At 41.2% G+C, this 13,484-nt stretch overlaps 1 protein-coding gene across 1 annotated transcript; it reads right to left on the bottom strand.

The window, feature by feature from the left end:
• Positions 1 to 738: 738 nt before the first annotated feature.
• NDUFV3 (NADH dehydrogenase (ubiquinone) flavoprotein 3, 10kDa) lies at positions 739 to 13,161 on the bottom strand. Its single transcript, XM_006870822.1, has 3 exons — positions 13,114 to 13,161; positions 11,419 to 11,536; positions 739 to 902 (listed from the first exon to the last, which is right to left on the bottom strand). Exons 1-3 carry the CDS (start codon positions 13,159 to 13,161, stop codon positions 739 to 741), a joined length of 330 nt encoding a protein of 109 aa, XP_006870884.1.
• Positions 13,162 to 13,484: the final 323 nt, after the last annotated feature.

The raw sequence follows: 13,484 nt of genomic DNA on the forward strand, positions 1-13,484 counted from the left end.
GGTAAGGCGTGGGTAAACCTCAGTGATCGCAGGGTCAGGCAATGCAGAAGCCCTTAATTGCTAACTTAGGTCTGCCTGCATGTGATCTTGGGAGCAGTCTCACCCCTCCCCTATCAAGCACCAAAAACTATAATATTGGTGAATAAAAGTGCTTCTGTTCAGTTATAATCATTTTTTTTTTAAAAAAAAGTATAGCTTAATATTTATTTCTTTGTCATATAGTTGTTGTAAAGTGCCTTCGAGTTGATTCTGATTCATAGCTACTCTGTATAAGGTTTCTGAGGAGCAGCTGGTGGGTTGAACTGCTGACGTTGTGGTTAGCATACAGTTGTCAAAATTAGTAAGACTTCTATCTCTAATTTATCAAGAATGAGGTCTTAAAAAAAAAAGGTCTTTAAAATTAGAAGTCACCATTATATTTATCTACCTAATTAGTAAATCAGATGAACACTAAACTGACCATGGCTCAACACAGTAGCATCACACTGCTGAAAAGCACCTGGAATTCGCTAATTTTACAGATTTGTTCAGTTAGCCATAACTTGATAATTACAGAAAAATTTTGAAATATATGTTGAATGACTAATCACCAATAGCACTGCTAATTGACCATGCTTTGTAAGCCGTGTGAAAGGGAAGCTAATTATACACATTGGCCTCTGACTGTTGAGCAGATTTTATTTTTGTAGCAAGAAAGCCGCAAAGAGGGTGCAAGTACAGCCTTTGAGCTGTGAGCTCTCAGTGTCGTGGTGACTCTCGTCCTGAAGCAGGCTGAGGCATTCTGAATTTCAAGAGGTCCAGGTTCACATCTGAGAAGGTGTACACAGTGTAGTTGTGGTGCTGCAGATTCTTGTAGGTGGTGTTGTCAAACGGCTCGACAGGTATAGCAGCTGGCTCCTTCTCTGTGGTAGAAACACACAGCCCATGAGAACACAGCGAAAAGCAGCACAGTTCTTTTTATGTAAGTCCGTTTGCACACATCACTTACATACCAAGCAATCTTCATAAATCCTACCTGCATTGCATAAATTGTCTAATTACAAGAGTAAAGTTTAGGAAAGCAACAGATTCTGCACAAATAGAAGAAAGGTATTAGTTAAACATGTGCTTTTAAAATACATAGTATAGCTTTAATAATGAAGAAGTAAAATAGTTATTACAAAGTGTCTTAACAGCTTTGTATCTGTCCAGGCCCAGGACTTGCCAGACTTTTGAACCTCTCTAGAACTATTATAGAGTATCTTCAGAGCAATGAAAAATGCTTGGGGTAGGGTGGGGGTGTGGGGGGGAGATGAGAAATCTGTCTAAAACAGAAGTAAGTCATTTATAGAAGAACATTTAGAAGCAGAAACTAAGTGAGCCCTCTAATTCTACAAACAGAGAAAACGAGATGAATTCTGACTCTTTCAAAACGTATGATAAGTAACAGGCCAAATCAAACTGAACCCATTGCCATAGAGTTGATTTTGATTCAGAGTGGCCCGACAGGACAGAGGAGACCTGTCCCATAGGCTTTACAGAAGCCGACTGTTCCATCTTTCTCCCTGGAAGCAGCTGCCGTTTGAACAATATGTTTCTCTTGTACCGAAGCAATGTTTTTCTTTTATATAGTGCTTCAGTTAGCAGCCAAGCACGTAACCACTGTATCAGCAAGGCAAATGGTTTTTGAGAAAGTTGTTGGTATAGTTTTAGACTCAGAGACTAATAATATTTATTTTTCTTTAAGCAGAAAAAGAATGTAAAATGCAGATTCCTAAATATTTAGTAAGGCTCCTGGGTGGCACAAATGATGAAGTGCTTGGCCACTTACCAAAAGCCTGGTGGTTCAAGTGAACCTAGCAGTACTTCAGAAGAAAGTTTTGGGGAATCTACTACTGAAAATCAGCCATTGGAAACCCTATGGAGTAAAGGTTTACTCTGACAAACTATGTGTGTCAGAAACAACTCCATCACAACTGGAATTTTTTAAAATTGTTGTTGTTTAAATATTTAGGAATCTGAAAACTAAAAGTATGTGACTGGCTCTTGTAACCTGGCATTTCACAGACAATGACAAAATGAAGCATGCACAGGCAGCAGGCTATGTGTGGGTCAGATTCTGACTTGAGACTTCTAGAAACCATACCGTTAGGGTTGTTTGAACTTCTATTTGTGTTGCACCAACAATACTTTAAACATAGTTTTCTAGACTTGAATACAAGCTTAACTTTTCACTTTTTAAAATTTTAGTTGTGTTATCAAAATGCTATCTTCTTTGAAAAGCTGCCTTTCCCCCAATCTCAGCAAGTGAAGTATCTTTAAGGTAGTGTGTGGGTGCATCGTCCAAACAGAGTTTATGGTTTACACAGAGGACGGTAGTAACCAAAGGGGACTGTGGAGTCAGCAATCTCCTCCCCAAGCCAACCTAATCTACCTGGAAGGCAAAAAACCAGGTCACTGACAAGTAGAAACTTGAATCTGTTTCTTCTATGTTTTTGCTGTGTATATAAGGAACTCTGGTAGCGTAGCGGTTACAAATCGGGCTGTGAACCGCAAGGTCAGCAGTTCGAAACTATCAGCTGTTCTGTGGGAGAAAGATGAGGCATTCTGCTCCCGTAAAGATTTATAGCCTCGGAAACCCTGTACAGGGTCACTATGAGTCGGAACTGACTCCATAGCACATAACAACAACAACAACATATTTCAAAAACAAAATAATCAAATATGATTATTAAAAAAACCCAAAACTTGGGGAGGAAGACTACACAATAGACCTCAGAGTCCACATGGCGTAAACCAAGCTCCTGGAATGGGAGTCGTGCTCTTGGCTGTCTTCTTTAGCCTTTGAAGGGGAAAGCAAATATTTTAAAATATCATATCTGTTAAAAATTAAAACACAAACCGCCCCCCAAAAATCTGAAACTTTCAAATTTATAGTGTGTTTTTCTCACGCAGGCGTTGGTGCATTTCCCCAATCTCAACGGAGAACGCAGGACTGGGAACAGCAGCAGCAGAAAATGCAGTTCCTGGAGCCTTGAGAAGTCGGGTAAGTGCCGGCACTGTGCGTATTAATGAAAAGATGAAAATGGAGAGGAAGGAAAGCACAGGACTTTTGTGGACATATTGTAACCAGTAGCCATAATGTACCAATGGATGTACACGAGGCAAAGGAGAGGCTTCCAGCAGCAGACAGAGCAGACACCAGGAGGAGGAGTTGGACTTGTTAGTCATGATGGAGCTTCGAGAAATCTTGAAGAGGTAGCGTGTCTACAATGGAAGACTGCCTGCCATTCAGGTTTCTCTAGGACCCATCTAAAGTACATTATGTTTTATAAAGTTCACTGAGCAAGAAAAAGATAATAGGAGTCAACACTAATCCTCTTTAAAATTTTATGGAAGCAATAAAACCCCTCAGAAAAACATATCGTAGAAAACTATAGCAGCTCACTGTTTATTTGTTGAGTCAATGGCAGTCTTGCTGTCAAATGACAAGGACATTTATGCCTTGGGGTAACACTCACTATTCTAATTCCTAAAATGCCCATTTCCCCTTATGTTAAATCATAATCTAGTTTCAGTCACCTGAAGACTATAATGCCAAGTGTAATTAATGCTTTTCAATTAAGTAAGTTAATTAGGAGACTCCCCCCTCCCCTTCTCTCACAAGTTCATGAGAGGAACACCTGGACACCCTCAAAAGTTAAAGGTGATGGTATTACACTACGGTATTGAAAAAAAATATATGGGTTAAGTAATAGTCAAGAAAGCCAAGGGCACATGCTTTCACTTTAAAACAAATTTAAAATAGTTGAGGGGTTTGGTATATAAAGATGTGAATATTTATAATTAAGATATGCCTCCTTGCTTATCTGTGATAAGCCAAATTTCTATTACAGAATCTAACTGTAATACTTCCTTATAATCAGAGAGGTATTAAAAATAAGCCTCTAGAGTTTAACCATCCTCTAAAGGAGCTCTGGTAGCGTAGCGGTTACGAATCGGGCTGCGAACCTTAAGGTCAGCAGTTCAAAACTACCAGCTGTTCCGTGGAAGAAAGATGAGGCTTTCTGCTCCCATAAAGATTTACAGTCTCAGAAACCCTGTACAGTGTCACTATGAGTCAGAACAGACTCCATGGCACATAACAACAACAACAACAAAGGACTCCATGGTACTTAACAAGAATAACAACAACAAAAGGACCAAGGGTCAGAATGGACTCTATGGCACTTAACAACAACGAAGGACTACGAAGAACTGTCAACCATAAATTAAGGTATACCCTGTATGTTGTCTGGGTCTTCCATTGGAGTTGCTGACTCTTGAATTATGTCGCCCTTTTCCTTAAGGCTTAGTACTGGTATCTTCTCATCAAAAACATCTTTGCTCTGAGCAGGAACAGTCTTCAAACTTCCAACTGCTACTCGATCTTCCAAAACATTTTCTGTACTCTGAGAAGTTACCTTCCATGTCGGTTCTGGCACTTGGTTTGCCAAGTTTTTTTCAACTGTCTCAGAAGGTGCTGCCTGCAGCTGTTTTTCTGCCCCAGGTTCCTTAGCCATTAGTGTTGGCATGGGACTTGGTTGTGGAGATAATCCTGAATCTGTGTGATCAAGTAAATTTTCTTTTGGCACAACTGGCTCTTGACTTTCTCTATCTATTTCATTGAATTTAAATTTATTTTGTAATTGCTTTTCTTTGGCATATTGCTTCTTAACCCCTTCTTCCACCTTTAACTGGGGCACTGTTTTCTTCTTTGGCAGATGGGCTTTCTCTGGATATGAGGTGTCCCTATGTGGCATCTGGGACCAGATCTTTTCTTTGGCTGCTATCACAATTTGGGAGGATCTGCCTTCAGCAGAAGCCTCTGATTTTGGAGACCTTCTTTGGGCTTTGCTCACCACTCGAGTACCAATTTCTGCGACATGCTCCTCCTCCTCAGACTCTGAGTCAGAATTGCTGGACGAAGATGAGGATGACGCCTCCTCCACTGCTTTCCTGTTTCCCTGGTGAGTTTCTACATCAGAACCCTGCTTTTGGAATGGAGACGGAACTTTCTGAGGAAACTCTACCAAAGTCTTTCTTGCCAAAAATCTTGGGCCCCCTTCATCAGTAAGCGGCATGATGTCATCAGGGTCTGGACTAGCTACTATCCTGCCTTTATTCATAACTGATGGATAAGAACTGGGTGGAGAGAACTTTTTAGACAGTCCAGCTGCTGGGTGGGAGGCTAGGAGCTTGTCCCTCGCCTTTGGTTCCACTACATCTAGGAAATGGCACAAAGAGGAACATTATTTTAAATGAAATAAAACCACCTAAACTCATTAGTCATTGTCACAAACATTTCATTACACATCAACTTGTCATTCATGTGCCTTTAATGAACTCATCCTAAGAAGCCTGCCTCAGAAATGCACTCTTTCTTGAAAGGCAAACCATGTGAAAGAGAATACAGTAAAGAACACAGGCATTTTTCTTTATAGCTACAAATTTAAAAACAGAATTTTACTAACAAAAACATTAGTATGTTTCCACATTTCACAATGACAGCTGTTTGATAATTACTTTTATACTACGATTTCATCCAAAGTTAAGACAAATTAAACTATGATATAAACATATTTTCAGATGAGTATATAGTTTTACTAATGCATAATTCCTTCAAATCCTAAAACAAAATAACAAAAAAAAACTTGGTACATCTCAAATACTAAAAAAAGTTATCCATATTGAATGAACCTTAATTTTCTGAACCAAATAGCAAGGAAAATGTGTCCACTCAAAAGTAGAGACAACAATCTGTGTGGGTGTGGGGTGTTGGCGTGAAGAAAGTGGGGAAGGCGTAGAGTGAAGTTATTTAAAGGAAAGGAACAATCAAAAGGAAAAAGTCCTTCAAAACCACACAAGTCATTTGGGGATTTCTTCAGTCTGGAAAAACAAAGGTATTACAACATCAAAAAAATCTAATGTAGGGAGCTGGGCCAGCCCTGGAGTCTGTATTGTGACTTCCCAGAGCAGTTGTAATGCTGGTACACCCCCGAAATCAAAAGAGGACAGCTGAGCTCCTGCATTACGGCCATCTTAAGAGCAGCTATAATAACTGATTCTTCTAAATATTTAAAGGTATTATTGAAACAATATTAGAGGCTTACCACTTACTTATCTACTGAAAAATTTTAAATGGAACTAAAAATTATATAATTTAGAAATTCTGTTTGAAAATGAAACCTTTGTCTATCACACAAAATAAGAATGCTTTAAAGTTTCTTTAGTCGTGTGAAGTTATTGGGAAAATCCACTGAAAAGACTAAGACACTAAACTGCAGTGATACACTTTGTTCTTTACTGAAAGGCCAGTTTTTGACCCCTTGCAGCAGAGGCAAAGGAACCATGGTGGTGCAGTGGTTAAGCACTCAGCTGCTCATTTAAAGGTTTTATCCAAGAGAGAAAGATGTGGCAGTCTGCTTCCATAAAGATCTACAGCCTTGGAGCCCTGTGGGCAGCTCTACCTTGTCCTAGAGGGTTAACAGGTGGTGGTCAACTTGAAAGCAGGGAGTTTGGTTTGGGCAGCACAGGCCCAATCTCATTTTTTGTGACCCAGGAAGGAAGTCGTGGTGATCTGCCACAACAAGTGGTACCTGTTATACCAAAGTCACAGCATCCACACCAAGTCTGCAGTTAATATTACAGAAATGATGTCACTTAGTTGAGAGGGCTATCCTATAACGGGCAAATAGCTCACACCCTGTTTATTTTCATTAAGACATTTGCCTAGGCATTTACCTAAAGGAGGAATGCCAATATAAACCTATTCTTCACTAACAGACATGGTTAGGTTCCAAGACCAGGTTGTTAGGTGAAAATGGAGGATGACTACATCATTACATAACTACCAAATTTCGTCAGTACATAAGTACCAGACCACTGAGATCATGGCCCAGCCAAGTTGACACATAACCATCACAGCCAGGGTTATCTTTTACCTGCAGTTCAGCATTAGTTACTGCCAGATTTATGCCATTCATGTGCCAAATAGTTGAGCAGATTTTTTACTATAGTTACAGTTGTAAATATAAACTATTAGATGATGAGATAGTTGGTAAGTGAGGAGTTAAGTGTATTCTCACAATGATTTAGATTGATAGTGACTTTACTAGAATGACAAATGTATTAAAAACGCAATGCTACTTAAATCAGACTAGTCTGAGTAGGCATAGCTCACAGCATAGGAAGGACACTTCCTCAGGCTATTCATAGTATCTCAGAGATGATACAATCCTACATAAAAATCCTAGCCCACTGCTGTGACGTTCACACCCGACTCACAGCAATCCTACAGGGCAGAGGAGAAGTGCCTCACAGGGTCTCTCAAGGTTATAGTCATTCTGAAGTAGACCAGCACATCTTCCTCCCACAGAACACCTGGTGGGTTTGAATTCCTGTTACCATTAGCAACCAAGCACTTAACTATTGTGTCACCACATGTCTACAAATATAGGAAAGAGCAGAGAGAGGAGCTTCTCCTGAATCCTTCATCATCTCTTCACCTCTGTTGAAAAGCAAGGGCATGAATACATTTATAGTGATCCTCATAGCAAAAGCAACATGGCTATATATCTGAAGTGGCTTATTATTATTGTTTGTTGTTGAGTCAGTTCTGACTCATAGTGACCCTGTATAGGGTTTCTCAGGCTATAAATCTTTACGGGAGCAGAATGCCTCATCTTTCCCCCATGAAGATTCGAACTGCTAGATTTGAACTGCTCACTTTGCAGTTAGCAGTCCAACTCGTAACTCACTAAGCTACGAGAGCTCCTTTGAATTGGACTCTTGTTATTGTCACGTCCTGTTGAGTTAGTTCCAATTCATAGCATCCTGTATAGGGTTTCCAAGGAGCGGCTGGTAGGTTTTGGTTAGCAGTTCACTGGTTATCCTACAGCACCACAACCTTAAAATACTTCCATATCTTATCAATAGGTCATAAAGTATTTATTTCAGAAACAAAGCATACTCAGAAACAAAGGTGCATTTAAATATAACATGAAAGAATAGAGCTATTCAAATTTTAAATGGCAAATTAAATCTTCCTTTGCCAGTGTGTGACTATAAGGTTATTTAAAAAAAATTTTTAATGAATGCATAAGAATCAGGATTTTTCAAAGGCAATGACAACGTAGGATGACAACATGTGGACTCTGGAGTCTTGGGTTAAAATTCAGGCACCACGACCAACACGCTGTGTGACCGAGGGCAGTGCCACTGCCTCATCTAAGTAACGGGGACAGTTACCTACTCAGCTGTGTTTGAGAGCAGCCAAGTGAATATACGGAAAGTGCTGAGAACAATGCTTGGCACTTGTTTCCTATAATCAAATACATCAAGTCCCTATTTCCAGAGTTGCCTGACTTTTAAAACTGAAATAAAGACTTGGAATAGATAATTAACTTTGGTTTCTTGACATACTCTTTAAATAGCTACACAGGAATTATTTCATCAACGAAGTATTACTGATGATTGCGAAGTTGAGCCTAGAGACTGGAGAGCCAGACGCTTCTCCCAGAGGGTGCACCTCTGAAAACACAGCTTCTTAGACCCAAGTCAGCCTCTTTCCCCCAGAAGGAAGCAGGGGCTCTGGAAAGCCAGCATCCCAAGTTCAGTGAGGCATTCTAGAACCCTGGGGTCCTGCCCCTGATGGCAAGCCCTTTGACCAGAGATGTGTCCCAAAGGGCGAGCACTTAGCGTCTGTCCACAAACAGATCGGGAACTTCCACTAGAACTTCCTTAGCCACACACAGTTGAGAGCAGTTCACCTGGCAGTTTGCCCTCAGGGGTGAAAGCATCTGCCAGTCACTGACACTGAGGGGAAGCAGGGAGGCCAGCATGTGTCCACCACTGTAGAAGCATTAGTTCCTTTTCTTTGCAAAGATTTTTTTAAAAATTGGGCCATACAGATGTCATGGGCACTAGTGACAATGACAGCACACACACAGGTCTTTTCCCAGTCTCAAAAGCACCCAGCCAAGCATGAAGGAACCAAGACTCAGAAGCCTGAAGGTCCTGCCATGGTCAGGGGCACAAGAGACTTGAGCCAACATCAAACTCAGTGTTCTCCCACGCTACACACAAAACTGCCACAGAAGAAAATAAGCCACTGCCACTCAAATACATTTTCAAATGGTGGGGGCCAGGGTGTCTGAGAAGCTTTGGCTCTGTCATGGTATTTTAAAAACCCATTTAATGCAAATTCATAAACCTACACTATCACCTAATCATGTAAACAAAGAAATTTGCCATGAAGTGGGGTTGCAGATGTGATGTATTTACTAAGGGGTAGAGTAATATTATAACAAAATTCAACAAATCATTCACGAGTAAACATAGCAAGAATGCCAAAAAACGTGCCATATATGAAACAAAATTTAACTTTTTTCATTGTAGACATTAAAAAATTATCAAAAACATGCCAGGTCATATTTAATGATATTAATGAATTAATGTTAAATTTTTTAGGTGGGATACAGTATTATGTATTTTTAAAAAGAAGTCTTTATGGGATGGTGTTGTAAGATCAGCAGTGGACTTCAAAGTATAAAGGTCAGCAGTTCAAACCCACCAGCTGCTCCTCGTAAACCCTATACATGGTTGCTATGATGCTGAACTGACTCAATGGTACTTAACAACAGCAACATGCTTAAGATACATATTGAAATATTAATGGGTGCATAAAAGAAAGAAAGAAAGGAAACCAGAAGCAAGCTAAATGTAAAAGTGACCCCAGAACAATACAAAATTAAAGACTGTTTCCACCACACTGGGGCCTCCAGTCGACTTGGGCAAGCAGAGGGCACCTGGATGGCGCAATTAGGAGGTTGTGTGAGGAGCCTAGGGGTTGGGACTCCTAATAACCTGTTTACAGATGATCTGTTATTATGAATACAACAAGGGGCAAAACCCAAAGACTCAAAACAGTTCCAAGCATTCAAATGGAGAAAAAGATACTTTGACAAAAATAAAATCAAATACAAACCATCGTTCAAAAACCCCATATGAAGATTAAATTTACAGAGACATATATTATACATACTATATACTCTTTCAAGAGTTAACTATGGTTCCATCAAGACTAAAGCAATGGACTTGGATCATTGCCACTTGTTAATAATCAGTAAGGAGTAGAAAGTAAAATAATACCCAGATGAGAAGCATTTACAGTTCCTACTCTGGTAGCGTAGTGGTTACAAATCGGGCTGTGAACTTTAAGGTCAGCAGTTTGAAACTACTAGCCACTCCGCGGGAGAAAGAGGAGGCTTTCTGCTCCCGTAAAAATTTACAGCCTCGGAAACCCTATACAGGGTCGCTATGGATCGGAACTGACTCCACGGCACACAACAACAACTTCCTTTTAATGAGAATACTCTACACTGGAAATCAGGGATTAAAAATGAGATAAAAAAACTGGCGATAAAAGTCAAAATGACTGTGAAAAGAGTAGGAAGCAAATCATCATGGATCATCAAAGTGAGTCAGAATGGAAAACTGCTGCTCCTAACGCCCTCTCCACAAACTCATCAAAAGGATGCCTGCAACTGTGACCAAGCAAAGACTGAGAAACCACAGAGGAATCTCAGAGACACTGGCAAAAAATCAAAATCAGGGGAAGGAAAGTATGGTAGAGTTCACATTTATACCATGGGATCCACATTAAGCCACATAGTCTCTAGGTTGTATAGTTAGCAGGTTTGGCTGCTAACTGAAAGGTTGGTAGTTTGAATCCACCTAAAGATGCTTCAGAAGAAGGATGGTGATCGAACTATTTCCAAAATATCATCCACTGAAAACACTATGAAGCAGTTCTACTCTGACATACACATGGGCACCATGAGTCAGAATTGGCTTGGTGGCAACTAGTTTAAAACCAAAACCAAACCCATGGCCACTGAGTTGATTCCAACTCATAGTGACCCTTAGGATAGAGTAGAACTGCTCCTTGGGTTTCCAAGACTGCAAATCTTCAGAGGAGGAGGCAGCCTTAACTTTCTCCCTAAGAGTGACTGGTGGGTTTGAATCTCCAACCTTGCCTTGCAGTTAGCAGTCTCAAGTTTATCCCACAGCAACACCTAGGTCCTGAAACTAGTTTGGTTACGGTTAAATGGCAGTGAGCCTTTATGCTCTGCAACTCTTGCTCCAAGTTATAGCTGGGCATTTAGGAAAAACACAAAGAAATAGTTTGGGACTAAATAATAAGTCAAGGATTAGTATTTTTCTGATATGCTTACTCTAAAATCTATTACAGAACTTATGTCTGATTATAATTTAGGTAGGTGCTGAACATGAATCAAAAGCCATGTCACTAGTAAAATTCCTGTCCACACTTGGGAGGTTGACAGATTCATTGACTTTGCATCATTCTTTCCCTTACTGCCGATATTAAAATCTTACTTTTTGGTGTACTTTGCTTCTTGGGATCTGGTGGCAGTCCCTTCTCACTCTTTCCTGATTTTGTAGCAAGAGAAACAGTAGAAGCAAGTCCTCGAAGCACCCCTGGTTGGAGCCGAGTCTGAAAACAGAATGACAAATATGTACTTTCTTTTAAGCAATGCCACTGATAATGGCTATTAGTGTTGTTTTCCATAAAAAATGGCTTTTTTAAAAAAAACAATTTTCTTATGCAATTGTATTATAATATGGAAAGCTGAAAGAAAACAAAACACCTGTATTCAAAGACAGTCAATATTAACATTTGGGTACTTTTCCTACCAGACTTTCTCCTATGCATAGCTTTTAATTAGCTCCTTTTTTATTATGTGGCATTGTAGGATAAAGCACTGGATGGCAAGGTCGGTTTCAACTGCAAAGGTGGCAATTCAAACCCACCAGTTGCTCCTAGGAAACCTTATACAGGGTCATAGTGATGAGTTGGAATTGACTCGACAGCACTTCCCACAAATTATTAGCTTACAAGTATTAAGTGTTTCAGTAAAATGTTTTTCTATACTTAAGAAAGTGGTGGTATGGCTGTGTGCAATGAAGTCGGTTCCTACTCATAGTGACCCTGTACAGAGTTTCTGATTACAGGAGAATACCTCATCTTTCTCCTGTGGAAAACAGCTGGTAGTTTCGAACTGCTGACCTTGTTACTCACATCCCAATTCATAACCCAATTCTGGTAGCGTTACCAGAACTCCTTAAGAAAGCAAAGCCATAAAATCTCTTTAGATGGATAATCGTTTCAAAAGTGCTTACAATGTGAGTGAAAACACATTTTATACAGTATTAATTCAGCATATATTTTCTAAGGCTTAAGCACTGTTCTAAATGCTGAACAAGTATAATATAGGCCTACTGTGTATATGTGTAAACATGAAATTAAATTTTCATGTTTGTGATTATAAGCATGCGTATCTATACATCTTTAACAGTGGAAAAAATCGTTCAGACTTAGATGTTTCAATGAGTAAACAGTGGACTCGATTTTTTTCCCTCTCATCCATAATTTAAATGATTTTGCAATGCGTAGTAACTACTTTTGTAATAAGAGTTATTTTCGATCCTAAACAGTGTTTTATGCGTGGGGAAAGCCTCCTTTCCCTCCCATTTCACAGGTCAGGGCGAAAGCCAGCTTCCTGAGGTAAGTTACCGGGTCAAACAGGCACCTAAAACTTCCCTCACTTCTTAGTTAAATACGAAGTGAAAATGCTCCGATATTGACTGGAGTCTCATCTGCCCCGGCTACCCAGCAGAGCCCCTTGGGGGAACACAGACCCCCGCAAAGGATCCCCGGAAGAGCCAGGCTCCTGCTAGGGGTGGACCCCACTGCGTGCTCTGCCTCGCTTGGCTCATCCACTACGTGTGATGGGCCTCAGGCCTAGGAACGACCTCGGGGTCGACCGGGTGACCCGCCAGCTGACCGGGGGCTGCAAGGGGTACAAGAGCAACCCAATGACCGCAGAGTGACTCTGGTCAGGCCTCACGGCCGCCGGCACCGGCCACCGACCAATCTTCCTCCTCCTCGGTCCAGGGGTCGACGGTTCGAAAAGACCAGCTGGAAGAAGTCAACTTGGGGCTGGTACCCCGTGGCGGCCCCTACGTGGAACCTTGACATTTCAGCTCTACTCGGGCCGGCTTCTCAGTTACCTTCAGTGCCCCAGCTCGTCCTTGCCGCAACAAAAGCGAAGCCGCCATGGCTGTAACACTAGGCGAGCCGTACAAGACAAGCGGAACCAAGCGGAGGACTGAACCTACAAGACAGTGGGCTCTGCGCTTGCACCACCGCCCCTAGGCCCCACCCCTGTACTCCCGGCTGCCAATCACAGGCAGGGAAGGCGACGAGGCGGGGCGGAAGACGCACGGAGCAGGGAAGCGGACGTCTACGCGCGTACGCCTAGCCTCGCAGAGCTCCTAGCGCTGTGCTTCAAAGCTCCGCCCCTTGGGTGGAGGAACCCAATCACAGGCAATAATGAAGAATGGGCCCGCCCCCGAACGTCCCGACCTTTGCCTGGCGCTGG

This window comes from Chrysochloris asiatica, unplaced genomic scaffold (genome assembly GCF_000296735.1).
Source record: "Chrysochloris asiatica unplaced genomic scaffold, ChrAsi1.0 scaffold00154, whole genome shotgun sequence".
Lineage (NCBI taxonomy): Eukaryota > Metazoa > Chordata > Mammalia > Afrosoricida > Chrysochloridae > Chrysochloris > Chrysochloris asiatica.